The 16,674-nt window shown below is 35.4% G+C and overlaps 1 protein-coding gene across 1 annotated transcript in view; it reads right to left on the bottom strand.

The window, feature by feature from the left end:
- The window catches only part of EPHA3 (EPH receptor A3), a 542,876-nt gene that overhangs the window by 24,661 nt on the left and 501,541 nt on the right, over window positions 1-16,674 (bottom strand). Inside the window, exons 14-15 of the mRNA XM_006864655.1 lie at window positions 16,269-16,418; window positions 14,151-14,344 (exon numbers count right to left, since the gene is read on the bottom strand). Coding sequence (XP_006864717.1) covers window positions 14,151-14,344; window positions 16,269-16,418 — 344 coding nt within the window. The remainder of the gene's footprint in view (window positions 1-14,150; window positions 14,345-16,268; window positions 16,419-16,674) is intronic.

Genomic DNA, 16,674 nt, shown 5'->3' with positions numbered 1-16,674 from the left:
AGCAGAAAGCCTCATTTTTCTCCCGTAGAACAGATGGTAGTTTTGAACTGCTGACCTTGTGGTTCGCAGCCCAATTCATAACCACTACACTACCAGAGCTCCATTTATATGGGTGTTGTTTATTGGTATACTGGCAATTTTTTTTTTTTTTTCTTACTTTGAGATGCAACCCACACAGAAGGCGGTGGTCTTTGATCTTCATCAGTAAATATTTTAACTCCTCTTCACTTTTATCAAGCAAGGTTGTATCATCTGCATATTGCAGGATGTTAATGAGTCTTCCCCCAATCCTGATACCAAGGTTTTTTGTTTTGTTTATTTTCATATAATCCAGTTTCTTAGAGTATCTGATCAGCATACAGATGAATAAGTATGGTGAAAGAATACAATCCTGGCACAGACTCTTCCTAATTTTAAACCATTTGGTGTTCCCTTGTTCTGTTCAAACAACTCCCTCTTGGTCTATGGACAGGTGCTTCGTGAGTACATATGAGTGTTCTGGAATACTCATTCTTCACATTGTTGTCCATAGTTTGTCATGACCCACACAATTGAAAGCCTTTGCATAGACTATAAAGTACAGGTAAATGTCTTTCTGGTAATCTCTGCTTTCAGCGAAGATCCATCTGACGTTAGCAATGATATGTCTAGTTTCACGTCCTCTTCTAAATTCAGCTTGAACTTCTGGACATTCTCTTTCAATATATGGTTGCAGCCATTTTTGTATTATCTTTGCAAACTTTACTCACATGGGATATCAATGATATTGTCCAATGATTTCCACATTCCATTGGATCACCCCTCTTTGGAATGGGCACAAAGACAGAAGACTGGAAGAGTGAGTGCCTCTGCTCTTGCATCAGTTTGTTGAAAGGTTTCAATATGTATTCCATCGTTTTCTGGTACTTTGTTCTTTGCTAAAGACTTTAGTGTACCTTGGACTTCTTTCTTCAGATTCATTGGCTCTAGATCATATGCTACCTCCTGAAATGGCTGAACATGGACCATTTCTTTTTGGTGCAGTGACTATTTGTATTCTTTCCATCTTCTTTTGATGCTTTCTGCATTATTCACTATTTTGCCCATAGAATCCTTCAATACCGCAAGTCGAAGCTTGAATTTTTCCTTCCGTTCCCTCAGCTTGAGAAATGCTGAACGTGTTCTTCCCTTTTGGTTTTCTTACTCTAGATCTTTGCTCATTTCATTATAATATTTCACTTTATCTTCTCCATTTGACCTTTGAAATTTTCTATTCAGCTCTTGTACCTCCTCTCACTTCTTCCATTTGCTTTAGCATCTCTATGCTGGAGAGCAAGATTCAGTGTCTCTTATGACATCCATTTTAGTCTTTTCCTTCTTTCTTATCTTCTTAATGAACTTTTGCTTTCTTCCTGTATGATGTTCTTGATGTCAACCCACAACTATTCTGGTAGTCAGTATTTAGGGTCTAATATATCAAATCTGTTTTTGAGATGATCTCTAAATTCAGGTAGGATATATTCAAGGTCATATTTTGACTATCATGAACTTGTTTTATTTTCTTCAACTTCAGCTGAATTTACTAGGAACAATTGGTGTTCTGTTCCAGTAATCTCCCTCTTGCCATGTTTTGGTTGATGATATGGAGGTATTTTTTTACTGAATCTTCCCACAGATTTAGTCAATTTTATTTCTGCGTATGCCATCTGGTGAGGTCCATGTATATAGTCATGTTTTATGATGTTTAAAAAAGGTATTTACAATGAAGAAGTCATTGGTCTTACAAAATTCTAACGTGATCTCCAGCATCTTTTCTATCACCAAGGCCATATTTTCCAAATATTGATCCTTCGTCTTTGTTTCTAATCTTTGCATTCCAATCACCTGTAATTATCTTTACATCTTGATTGCATGTTTGATCAATTTCAGAATGAAGAAGTTGGTAGAATTCTTCAATTTCATAATCACTGGGTTTAATTTTTGGTGCATAAATTTGAATATTAGTGGTATTAACTGGTCTTACTTGTGGACATATCAATATTATCCTATCTCAGGTAGCATTAAATATTTTGGTAAACAGTAAAAGCAGTGCTTAGAGGATAGTTTATAGCAATAAATGCATACATCCAAAAAGAAGAAATAATTAAAATCAGCACATTAATGCAACATCTCCAACAATTAGTAAAAGACCAGCAAAGCAAGCTTAGAATCACCAGAAGAAGAGAAATAATAAAGATTAGAGCAGAAACAAATTAATTGGAAAACAGAAAAACCATAGAAAGTATCAATAAGACAAGGTGTTGTGTCTTTGAAAGGATTAATAGAGTTGTCAAAACTTTGGAAAAGCTAACAAAAGTAAAGGAGAAGATGCAGATAAGACACATAGGAAATGATATGTTTGACATCACAACAGAACCAATGGAAATAAAAAGGATAATTATAGAAAACTATGAACTGTATTTCAATAAATTTGAAAAGTTAGAATAAATGAACACATGACCTTCCTAAACTAACAGAGTGTAGTAGAAACCTTGAAAAGACTTATGACAAAAGAACTAATTGATCAGATAATTTAAAAATTCCCAACAAAAATTGGTCCAGGACTAGATGGCTTATCTGGTGAATTCCACCAATTATTCAGCGAAGAGCTGACAGCAGTTTTAATCAAACTATTCCTAAACACAGAATTGGATGAAAAACTCCCAAATACATTTTTGATGCAAGCGTCATACCAATACCAGGCAAAGATTGCTGTTGTTCTTGTTCATGTTATTGTTATTATGTCCTATCAAGTTGATTCTGACTAATAGTGACCCGATATAGGGTGTCTGAGGAGCAGCTGGTGAGTTTGAGTTGCCGATCTTGTGGTTCAAACTGACCTTGTAGCCCTATGCTTATCCAGCAGTGCCACACCAGGACTCGGGCCAAATACATTACTAAAAAAGAAAGTTAAAGATTAATATCCCTTACAAAGATGCAAAAATTCTCAACAATTTTCTAGCCACCAGAACTCAACAACCTATTAAAACAACAACAACAACAACAACAAAAAAAAAAAAACCACAACACTATAACTAAGTGTTTTTTAATCCAGGCATGCAAGATGATTCAACCTTAGAAAAACAATCAACAATATCCACCATATAAACAAAGAACATGAAAAGAACAGATGTAGAAAAGGCATTTCATTCACTCCTGATGAAAACACTCAATAGAGTAGAAATTGAAAGGAAATTCTTCAACATAATTAAGAGTTTATATCCAACAGTCAATATTACCCTCAATGGAGAGAAACTGAAAGCATTTCCTTTGTAAGCAGGAACCAGACAAGGATGCCCTTTATCACCACTCCTATTTAATATTTTGTTGGAAATCTTAGCCAGAGGTATAAAGCAAGAAAGGAAAATTAAAGGCATCCAAATTTGCAAAGAAGAAGTAAAACTTTCTTTGTTTGCAGATGATTGATCCTATACATAGAAAATCCCAAATATTCAGCAAGGCAATCATTGGAATTCATTGAAATATTCAGAAAAGTGACAGGATACAAGATCAATATACAAAAATCAGTTGGATTCCTACACTAATAAAGACAGCTCCAAAAAGGAAATTTGGAAAACAATACCATTTACAATAGCTGCCCCAAAGATTAAATATTTATGAATAAATCTAGCTAGAAAAAGATTAGACCTATACAAAGAAAAAATCCAAAACAGTACTACAAGATGCTAAAAGAGACTTACAAAAATGGAATAAAATACCATGATCTAGGAAGACTTGACACTGTAAAATTGTCAATACTACCCAAAGCAATCTACAGATGAAATGTAGTCCCAATCCAGATTCCAAAATCATTCTTTACAGAGATAAAACCTATCATAACTAACATTATATGGAAAGAAAATAGACCCTGGATAAGCAAAGCACTGATTAAGAAGAACAAAGTTGGAGGCCTTTCACTTCCTGATCTCAAAATTTACTACACAGCCACAATGATCAAAATAGCCTAGTACTGGTACAAAGAAAGATCCCCAGAACAATGGCAAATAATAAAGATTCCAGAAATAAATCCATACAAATACAGTCAGCTGGTTTTTTGACAAAGTGCCAAAACACATTAAATGGGGAAAGTTAGTATCTTCAACAAATGGAACAGGCAAAACTGAAAATCCATTAGCATCAGAATGAAATAAGACCTATATCTCATACCATATACAAAACCAAAAAATGTAGATGGAAGACCTAAATGTAAAATCTAGAACTATAAAGATCATCAATGAAAAAATAAGGGACAAACTTAGGGGCTTTACTCATGGCATAAATATATGATCAAACATTACTAAAAACACACAATCAGCAGAAGACAAAACAGATGGTTGGGACACCTCCTAAAAATTAGATATATGCTTATGTGCATTGAAAGATATTGCCAAAAGGAAAAAAAGAGACTCAACAGAATCGGAAACAATTTTTTGCAATGGCATATCTAACAAGGGACTACTCCCTAAAATTTATAGAAAACTACAAGAGAAAGTCCAAAAATAAATTTTAAAATGGGCACAGGAAATGAACAGACACTTCTCTAAGGAATATATTGAAGCAGCCAACAAGCATATGAAGAAATGTTCATGATCATTAGCCATTAGAGAATGAAAATCAAAACAACAACAAAATATTGCATCAATATTCACTATATTAAAAAGATGGAAACAGTCTAAATGCCCTTTCATGAAAGAACAGATAAACAAATTTTGGTACATACAATCAATGGAATACTAAGCATCGATGAAGAATAATGATAAATCTTCACATCACCTTATAACATGGATGAATCTAGAGGACATTACACTAAGTGAAATAAGTCAATCACAAAAGGAAAAATATTGTATGAGACCACTATTGTAAAATCTTAAGGAAAGGTTTCCATATTAAGAGAAATATTCTTTGATGGTCACCAGAGGTGGAAGGGAAGGGAGTATAATTCACTGGCTAGAGAGTAGGCACATATTAACTCAGGTCATGGGAGGGCAATATACAAGAAGAGCAAGGTTGGCAGAAGATTGATGAAGATAGGTAAAGACACAAGGGGGTATGCTGGGACTAAAGGAGATAGAGGTAAATAGTCATATATATACAACGAGATGGATCGGCCAGGTGGCATCATTGATGGACTCGGGGGTGGCAGCGGTGGTGAGGTTGGCCCAGGATCGAACATTGTTTCGTTCTGCTGTGCATGGAGTCGCTATGAGTCGGTTCCGACTCGATGGCACCTGACAACAAACAACAACATACAACCTTGGAATAACACTGTTCCATGTGTAGATACATGGACAGAGACACAGGGTAAATAGGTAGGAGAGGAAGAGTGGGATATATACATATATATTTCACAAATATATGAGTTTTAAAGAGGATATTTGCATATGGGAAATCACAGGGAGGAAGCGGGACAAACATTGCAAGGATGAGATTGCATTCGTTGATATGAAACAAAGCATATGATTCATTGATTGTAAAACTGATTATCTTGTCTGTAAACCTTCATTCAATTCACAATAAAAAAAATAAAAATAAAACACTAACCTCACTTTAAGTGTATTGAAAAGAATCTTTAATACATTATGCTAAGAATTTTGATGACATCAATTTACTGAAGAGGGCAGTAAATTGAAGAATTTCAACTTACTTCAATTTATCACTGAAGAATCTGATGACTGGGGTAACAACAACAAAACCCATCTCGTGGTGGTATTGTAGGATAAACACTTGTCTGCTAACCACAAAATCGGTGGTTCAAACCCACCAGTCACACTCCATGGGCGAACGATGTGGCTTTCTGCTCTTGTACATATTTGTTGTTGTTAAGTGCCTTTGCAATTTTTGATAATTTGGCTTATTCTATCTTTTTTTGTTGTTGAAATTACTTGCTCTGTGGTTTTCTGCGTGTTTTGAGTGTCATTCTACCTCTGATTATTGTTCCTTGTTTCCATCTATGGTATCACATAATTCTTTTGGTCTGTGATTGATGTTATTTACCAAGAGTAAGAATAGAGACAGTCTTCTTCTTCTCTAGGTATGAACATGTGAACTGAGATGATATGTATTTTGGTTAATGTAATTAATCCATTATTTTGGATGATGTAATTTATATTTATTATTTAGAGGACTGACATTCACCAGAAATTACCTGATGGCATTGATTGGCTCCTCAGTCCTTAACAAAGATCTTAACATACTCACAAGATACCATCCTGTTCTATTACATATGACTAAGGCATTTTTTCAATCTCATTAACTTTTTTACTCTTGCAGACATTTGAATACTGACTTAAGTTCTGATTGAATGAGGCAGTATGAGGCTTCAAAACGAATTCTGGGCCCTCACCTCAGGTTTGAACCAAAATAGCAAAGAGAACCTAAAAATTACAAAGTTTTAAAGAGTCCTGGTATGACACTGTAGGATAAGTACTCGACCACAAGGTCGGTTTGAACTGCAAACTCAGTGGCTCAGACTCACCAGCTGCTCCTTCAGAAGACCTATACAGGGCCACTATGGGTCAGAACCAACTTGACAGCAATTAACAACAACAGCACAGATTGGCCTGAGGATTATCTCATGCAAACTACATGAAACAATACTCTTTACAATTCATACATTAAAGTCTCTTGATAATCCAGTGGGATATTAAGATTTTAACTAGAAATTAAATACATTTACAAAAATAGAGGCTATACTGTGAAAACTGGCATTACTAAATCGAGGTTTGTATCTGCTAAACCCGTTTCTGACTAGATTCTCTAGTCATTTTCATACATAGAATTCTCTAAATCACATGCCTAGCTTTAATCTCTGTCTGAATGTTAAGATGTGAACTTCTGCCTTCTTATTGGACTCACTCATTGTATCTGAATGTTCATCTCTCTCCTCAGACTTGTTCTTCCTCAAGTTCTTTCTAATTGTTGTTAATGAAAGCACTGTTTTCTTAGCCTTCCAGGATATACTCTGTAGCATTTTCTCCATAACTCTGCATATCTCATTACCCTCATGATGTTCTATAATATACTCTTCAGTCAAACTTTGTGAGTTCACTTTCTTTTTTTTTGCTACTTAGTGGAACTTAGTTTGGGCTCTTACCTGTTGATGGTATTGTGATTAAGTGCCATCAAGTCAGTTCCAACTCATTGTTGTTGTTGTTGTTGTTGTTAGGTGCCATAGAGTCAGTACTGACTCATAGTGACCCTATGTACAACAAAATGAAACACTGCCCAGTCCTGGGCCAACATCACAATTGTTGACACACTTGAGCCCATTAATGCTGCCACTTTGTCAATCCATCTTGCTGGGGTCTTTCTCTTTTTCTCTGACCCTCCACCTTACCAAACATGATGTCCTTCTCCAGCAAATGCTCCCTCCTGACAATATGTCTGAAGTATGAGAAACGAATTTGGCCATCCTAGCCTTGAAGGAACATTCTGGCTACATTTCTCCCAACACAGATCTGTTGGTTCTTTGGGCAGCCTATGGCACTTTTCAATATTCTCCTACAATACCATAACTCAAAAGCATCAATTCTTCTATGGTCTTCCTCATTCACTGTCCAACTTTCTAATGCATATGAGGTTGTTGCAAATACCATGGCTTGGGTCAGGCACACCTTAGTCCTCAAGATGACATCTTTGCTCTTCAACACTTTAAAAAGGTCTAATGCAGAAGACTTGCCTAATGCAATACATAATTTGATGTCTTTGGTTTTTTTTTTTTTTTTTCTTATTCTACATTAAAAAACAAAACAAAACAAAAACTTTATTTTCTTTTTTGAAGGGAGGTTTCAAGTTACTTTTTATTTTTAACTTTTATTGTCTTCCAAAGTAGGTTATTTTATAATGTCCAATATGTTCCTCCTCAGTTGTATGACAAGGATTATGTCTTTTTTTTAAATGTTTTATTGTGAATTATGTGATAGTTTACACGGGTGAACATTAGATTTACATTCATCCTATCATATATCATCTCATTGCCATGGTTACAGTCCCCTGAATGCATCATCAACCAACCAAAGGGTATATACCCTGCAAGCCTGTCCCCCAGTCGCAGCACACAGCCTCTCTCCCTCTCTGGGTCTAGTGTCCCTAGCCACTCCATCTCTCCATGTCATCGTCTCTGCCTCTATCTCTGGGATCACTGTTTCTCTGGGTAGAGTCCCACACTCTGCTCTTCTCCCTTGCTGGTCCTGGGGACCTCTACTCCTGGACAGCAAAGTCAACCACTCCCATCGTTTTGCTACAAAATGTCTACATTTACATTCCCAACCCTCACAGTCATTCCTGATAACAATTATTCACTATTGAGCAACATGAGTGCTATTCCCATCTCCTTTCATCAGTCCCACCCAGACAGATTGGATACTACTCAGTGGAGATTCTACCTTCCTGTGAGTCCTCTGGGTCTAGGCTCCCTCTTGAAAGCCTGTAAGCCAGTCACTTCTTGCCTTTGTAGCCCCCATTTTGGGTAGCCAATGTCCAAGTTGCCCATCCTTGTCTACCCTGTGTATTGAAGGGGTGGGAATGATCCTCACTGTAAAGATTTTTTCCCTCTTTTGAGCTACTACATCCATAAAATATAGGTCAAGTTCATCAAATTGTAGCAGATTACTCTTTTTTTCCTCTTTTTCTTCTTCTAGTTGAGTTCTGATCATCCAGCCATTGAAGTCAGTTCAAGTGGGTATTATCTACAAGTGTGGGTGTTCTTATGCATATGCCCTCACTTCTTATCACCTGGATGCTTCACTCTCCACTCTAGTTCTCTGTGTCTATGTCACTGACTGTGGGCACAGGAGTCCCCAGGTCTTGCCATACTGCTGGCCATCCAGGTCTCCAACCCGTCATTTGATTTCTTGACTGCTGCTTCAATGAGTGTTGATGGTTGATCCAAGAAGAATGAAGTCCTTGACAACTTCAATCTTTTATCCATTGATAAGAATGTTGCTTATTGGTCCAATGGTGAGGATTTTTGTTTTCTTTATGTTGAGATGCAATCCATACTGAGGGTTGTGCTCTTTCATCTTCATCACTAAATATTTTAAGTCCTCTTCACTTTCAGCAAGCAAGGTTGTATCATCTGTATATCACAGGTTATTATTGAGTCTTCCTCCAATCCTAATGCCACAATTTTCTTCATAGAACCCAGCTTCTCAGATTATTTGCTCAGCATACAGGATGAATAAGTATGGTGAAAGAACACAACCCTGTCACACTCCGTTCTTTATTTTTTTACCATTCAGTGTTCCCATGTTCTGTTCAAATAACTGCCTCTTGGTCCATGTACAGATTACTCATGAGCACAATTAAGTGTTCAGGAATACTAATACTTCTCAATGATCCAACTCATAGGAACCTTTTATTGGGTTTTTAAGGAGTGGCTAATCGGTTTGAAACACTGGGCTTGCACTTAGCTGTGCTGTGAACAACACCAGGACTCCTAGAGCACTTATATCAACACTAACCTCCTCACCAATAGATCTTCTTAGGTAAAATTGAAATATTCCATAACACAGTGAAACATATGACTTAAATAGTCTACCAATGGTAACCCAAAAATCATTTTGAACAGGAGATAGTAATTATATCATCAATATTTTGATAAGAAAACTCTGACAAACAGTGCTTCCAAATCTCCCCTAATGATCTGATGAGTAACAACTTGAAGTTCTCATCAAATGTCAAAATTCTCTTTTTATTCCCTACAGATTCTGAATTAGATTAAATCGATTTAGATTAAATCTATTAAGTGATTTATCACTTGAAAAAATCTGACAAATAATGTAAAAGAACATATGTGTATGTTAATGACAATGACCATGCATAGAGACAGAGAATGAAACTGTAGGAGAGAATAAAAGAGGAAGATGCTGAAAGAAGAAAATTTTTGAGAAGGCAGGAAATTATGAGACCCAGAATATGTGTGTATGTGAAAGGATTTTCCTTTGTCAAGAAGAGGAGCCACTCTTCCTTTCAAGTAGAGGAAAGAAAGATAAGATGGGTAGGTTCAAGTGTCAGTAAGTTTTTGTTTTCTCTTGAAGTTTTTATCTAATGATTTCTATGTTCTTAGTAAACCATATATCAAGTACATTACTGAAAAATTTAAGTGAAAACAGCCTTAATTTAATCAGTTACACAAAAGGATAATAACATATAATTCTTGTTAAAAGTGGAAAGTAAATTTGCTAAAGGAAAAAAAAAAATATATCTCTAGACATGGCTGCACGGCAACTTAATGTTAATGATCTTAAAATGTTAATATCATAATGGGCCCATTGCTTGTAAGACACAATGACAGTAAGTAAAATATAAATATAATTTTTAAATGCTTATATTTAGTGACAAGATGATTGATTTTTTTTTTGAAAAAAATTTAAAGATTTTGCTCCAAATGGCTTGTTTTGTTGCAAAATCATGTTCTTTTTTCCCCAAATATTAAAGAATAGATATTAGGAGAAATAATGTATTTCAATAAGAATGTAACAGTTGAATTACAAATATATGTTAATATTAAAATGTGAGGACATTTCTATTTTCTCCAGAAAATTAGGTTTAAATATCCCTAGCTCATATTTCATGAGTTATTATTTGAGTGCATTTTTTATGATATAGAAAGAGTTGAAAAGATTTGTTTTTGTTATTTTTTTGCTGTGACTATTACTTATTAAAGATCAAAAGAAACATCATCTGGGTGCAAAATGAGGACCATATGGCCAGAAGAAAGACAGGTTTATAATCTTCTTGGTTGTTAAACTGTCAGGTGGATTTCCAAAGGAATCTGTGTCATCTCTGTCTATGAAGGCATAGGACAGATATTTACTATCATGGGATAAATTATGGGTAGGTTTATTGGAGGATCTATCACTAAATTCAATCTTAGTGACCCCTAAAGATAATTTCTAATAAATTTTTTGTACATATATACCTACTAAAACTTTGGTTCAGTTTATCTGTATTTGTCCTATTCAAATATTAAATAAAAATTGGAGCATGTATGCTTAATATAAGGAGCTCTGGCAGCATAGTGGCTACAAGTCGGGCTGCTAACTCAAGGTTAGCCATTTGAAACCTCCAGCCATTCCATGGGAGAAAGATGATTAATCATTCCTTTTCAGATTAAGGATCCTATGTTGTATTATAAGGAGCTCCGGTAGTCATTACGAGTTGGGCTGCTAACCTCAAGGTCAGCAGTTTGAAACTACCATCTGCTCCGTGGGAGAAAAATGAGGCTTTCTGCTCTCATAAAGATTTACAGCCTCAGAAACCCTATACAGGGTTGCTATGAATCGGAACCGACTCCATGGCACACCATGTTGTGGTGTTTTGATTAGCAAATACCCTGTCATGTTGTGGTGTTTTGATTAGCAAATACCCTGTCAATTTGAGGGTAGTAATTATTGATGATTCCCTGAGCAAAAACAGCAAATATGTAAAAAGTAAAGACAAATACATAAAAACTAAAGACAATATCTTTTACACATGCGTTTCATTAAATCATCACTATGTAATCTTTCTACAAAGCACTTAATATTGTGGATTTATGTGCACACTAAGTATAGTTCTTTTTCTACATTTCTGAAATTTTTCTGAATATTCTAGCTTCTGTGACATTCACCATTTGAGTTTATTTCCAATATGTATTTTATATACACAAATGCATGCATCTAGATAAAACTATTTTAAAATTTAACTTAGATCTACAAGAGTAAACCTATGCATTTTGAGATATTTCTAGGTATTTATTATTGAATACAGGTTCAAAATAGTTCAAAATAGTTTGATTTTCCAAAATAGTAGTTAAATATTAACAACTCAAAATTAATAAATATCACAGAACAGAAATAGCAGTGAGCTATATAAAGTAATTTCTACTCTATAGATACCAAAATAACGTTGTTTTTATTAGCATAAATCTTACAAATACAAATTTTTTTCTCTGCCTATATTTCTAAGAAATGTATATGCTCTAAATAAGTTTTAAGAATACTAAACTGAAGATACAAACTTCTCTTAAAACTGATTCTATAGTATAATTGAATTTTTCTCTTTATCACACACACATACACACACTGATATTTAAATAGACAACTTAACTTGAAAAGCAAGGCATTCCTCATCATTTGAAATGTCAGCTTTAGCTACTATGCGTTCTAGCAAGTAAAACAAAAGAGAAGGATAATATTAATGAAAACTGAAGATAGCAAAATGGAAAATAGATTTCCAGGAACAAGTGTTTCTACAAAGCCTCATGGAAGTGTAAAATCCACCTCAAGTCACTGGAACTGAAAAAGTCCTACTCTACCCATCAGGATATCACTGGCTCACTAATCCTCAAGCCACTGAGTGAGTGGTCATAATATGAAACATTTCAAATAGGTCTGACATCTTTTTTTAGCTCTAAGGAGGAGTATTTTTAAAGAATGAATTATGCACTAGCACATATGCTAAATTTGATCAAAAACTAAAAAGCATGGAGACCCACTGTGACACTGTAGAATAAATACTAGACTAACCATAAGGTCAATGATTCAACACCTTTTTGGAAACCCTATACAGGGTTGCTATGGGTTGGAACTCACTCAACAGCACTTAAAAACATCAATAACACAGAATAAGGAGATTTGGTGGTATAGTGGTTTAACCGTTGGACTGTTAACCAAAAGGTCAGAGGTTCAAGTCCACTAGGCACTCTACAGGAGAAAGATGAGGCTTTCTCTCATAAAGATTTACAGCCTTGGAAATCCTATAAAGGGTTGCTATGAGTCGGAACAGATTTAATGACATACAACTACCATCATCTCACCACCACCTCTGTAACATGGTATATATATATATGATTATGTATCTGATAGTGTAGTGGTTACGAATTGGGCTGCTAACCTCAAGGTCGGCAGTTAGAAACTACCAGTGGTTCTGTAGGAGAAAGATGAGGCTTTCTGCTCCCGTAAAGATTTATAGCCTCAGAATCCCTGTGCAGGGTCGCTATGAGTCAGAACCGACTCCATGGTACTTAACAACATATATATATATATCATTAAGTTCTAATAAAACATTTTCTTTTATGTGTTTAATGAAAATGTAAATTATTAAACAAGATAGCTATTCCTAAAGTGTAATATCGAATATATTAACACTTCTCATAAAGCCCCTTCCAAAATTAATCTTTCTTTCTTTATTTCTTCTTTTATAGGTACACTAAGGTCGGCAGTTCGAAACTACCAGCTATTTCATGGGAGAAGGATGAGGCTTTCTGCTCCCATAAAGATCTGCAGCCTTGGAAACCCTGTGCAGGGTCACTATGAGTCGGAACTGACTCCACTGTACTTAACAACAACAACAACATAATAATAAGCATGTTTCAAAACCATTGCAGATTCTCAGTTGTGAGGTAGTTACATACTATTTTACTAATGTGCATTTGCATCACACTGGTCTGGCACTGTAGGATAAACATTGGACCTCCCTGAAGGTTGGTGTGAACCACGAGGTCAGTGGTTCAAGCTCACTCAGGAATCCTATATAGGGTCATTGTGAGTTAGAACCAACTTGACGGCACTCAACAACAACATCTGTACTAGTGCTCGAACACAGATCTTATTTTATCGTCCAAATTGTCTAAGAAAGCAATTAGTACACAATATGAATTAAACAAATATTTGTTTAATTAATGGTGAGAATTACATTCTGTGTGCCAGCACAAGCATTTTATTTTAAATTAAAAATAAATTAGAATTTTACTGGCAGTCCTACAACTCCCAGAACTGCTTCTTCTGTTTTTTTTGTTTTGTTTTGTTTTGTTTTGTTTTGTTTTAAATAACATAGAGTTTAAAGAAAAGGAGTATAAGTGGCCCTGGATCCTACTTTCCAGAGACTTATATAAGCATGAATATACAATCACCTCTAGACAGGACTGAGGTTAAACAATCATCTCAGAATGGCATCACTACCATTATATTGCATGAAAATCCCTTTTGCAAGGTGAAACAAACAAACAAAACAATACATCTCTCCAGTCTTGAGGGATACAAGACTCAAAGAATTCTATCGGAGGCATGAGAAAACAAAAATGAGCACATTGAAGAAAGCAAATACATTAATTTCTAAGGGCATGCATCTTGCAAAATCTAATGTGTCACCTTGCTGCTGCACTGGTGATGATCTTCAGACTGCTGGGGTTCCGGATAAGCTTGTCCAGAATACTGACAATCTGCTCAAACTTGGGTCTGTTGTTTCTGTCTTTCTGCCAGCAGTCCAGCATCAGCTGATATAAGGCAGCTGGGCAGTCCATAGGGGGTGGCAGCCGGTAGCCCTCGTCCACAGCTTTAATTACCTGTGTGAGAAGCAAAATTTCTGGGAATTTAAGAACTAAGGCTTCCTTTACTTTTTCATGGGCAGGACACACTAATATAAATGGTTTAAAGTCTGAATGAAAACAAGCTCTCATTTAAATTGCCTAAAAGTCTGAATAAACAGTTCATGCTCAATATGCTTTCTAAAGAAAATCAAGAGAAATAAAATGAAAGATGAATTTGTAGAAATCCTTTCTAGCAAAAGAAAGAGGTAAATGATATAGAAATTCAGTGAGCTATAAAAATTATTTTCTGGTCATACAGATCCCTATGGAAACCATATATTACTGAAAGCAAAGGAAGTCAGTATACAGATTTCAGTTATACCACATGTTAAATGGTATCTTCTGAATCACAGCAACTTCTTCCTTTGGTAAATTCCTATGTGCTCAGGTTGAACCACAGGCCAGTGTTTCAAACTCACCAGCCACTCCCTGGAAACTCTATACAGGATCAGTATGGGTCAGAACTGACTCAACGCACTTAACAACAACAACAAGAATAACAACAATGACATATTAATAGATAATAATTATTTTGCTGGAGTCCCAGTATATGCAATGGACTGAAAGGTCTGATTGAATTGCATGATAGTGTATGCTCACCAGCTGTTCCTAGGAAACCCTATGCAGGGTCACTATGAGTCGGAACCGACCTGACTGCACTAACAAGAGCATTAGTTTACTTGTTGTTGTTGTTAAGTGCTGTCAAGGTGGTTCTGACTCATAGTGACTCTGTGCAGGTTTCTGAAGCTGTAAATCTCCACAGAAGCCGAAAGCCGCATCTTTCTTCTGCAAAGCAGCTGCAGACCTTTTAAATGAAAACTTCCTTTGGTGAATTCCTATGTGCTATATTAATAGGTAACAGGTAGTTAATTCGTAATTATGAATAATGTTACTCAGTAATCTAAAACTTTGATTTGCTGCATGGTCATCTGAAAGGTTTGTCAAGGCAATGATCACTAAACCCTCACACCCAAAATTTCTAAGTCCATAGGTCTGAGACTAAAAGTCTAAAAATTCGCTTCCAAAATAAATTTCCAGATCATGCTAAAGCTGCTCATACAGGGGCCATTCTTTGAGATGATCCGATATATAGAGATGCTGTAATGCTGAGAGATTTTAAAAAATGACTTTGATTTCCCCAGTAGTATTAATATGAGTTTATTTAAAGAAGAGCAGAGAAAATTTTATTCCCCAATAAACTTAAAGCACTTTTACATGTTGTGGATAAGAAATGCTTGAAAGCGTCTCATCTTTCCTCTTTATGTATCTTGGGGAGCATGCTCAGTTTCTGGCTAAGCATAAAGAAAACTCTTTGAGTGTTGTTGCCATTTGACAATAGAGTTCCTTTACCAAGTAAGCATTAGGAAAACATGACCTATAAATATAAAAATCTTTTCAAAACACCATATCATAGTCAAGATTATATATTTCCATCCAAAGACATCACTTTGTGTAACCAAATTCATGTGTAAATTTAGTACATTAAGAAAAACAACATGTAGAGATTGATTTTTTTCTGATTTCAGGAAATATATTTAAGTAAACAAATTATTGGCATAGATGTATTAACTAAATCTACAATGGATGGCAGATATGTATATCTTGCTTATGTTACTTAGAAATGGTTTTGCAACAAAAGTCCATTAAACACTCCTTGAAAACTACTGGTTATCGTCTTGGACACCTATTTCACTGCATTCTGATTAAAAAATTTTTCATTTTGCTAGATTTCTAAGGGAAAAATGTATATCCTTGTAACACTTGGAAACAATTTCATCTCTTTTAAGTATTCCATTTCAATGTCACAAACTAGGAGCCACCTGGTTTCATAATGCTCCACTTCCTTGCACAGCTTGATCATTTAATCTGAACCCATAACTCATTGACTACAAATACTTACATCCTGATTGGACATCTCCCAGTATGGTCTCTCTCCATAGGACATCACCTCCCAGAGAACAATCCCATAACTCCATACGTCGCTGGCTGATGTGAATTTGCGGTAGGCTATGGCTTCTGGTGATGTCCACCGGATTGGAATCTTACCCCCCTTTAAATATATAATCATATTGACATACATGAGCAATATTCATAATGTATATTAAAACCTAGACATTTGATGAGATATGTTCTGTTCTGAAATAAAAACTAAGCTTCACTGAAATATTTCAATGATATATTTTATCACAAACAGAAGATGTTAGTGGCATACTATTTACAGCAATATTTGATTCAAAAGGATTTTGAATTCTTCAAAAGAAGAAAACTTTAAATGTTACTAAAATAGTAGGAGTTAGAAGAGAAGC

The sequence above is a fragment of the Chrysochloris asiatica genome, unplaced genomic scaffold (genome assembly GCF_000296735.1).
Source record: "Chrysochloris asiatica unplaced genomic scaffold, ChrAsi1.0 scaffold00068, whole genome shotgun sequence".
Taxonomy (NCBI): domain Eukaryota; kingdom Metazoa; phylum Chordata; class Mammalia; order Afrosoricida; family Chrysochloridae; genus Chrysochloris; species Chrysochloris asiatica.
The sequence above is the reverse complement of the archived record's forward strand: the minus strand, read 5'-3'. Positions and strand labels throughout refer to the sequence as shown.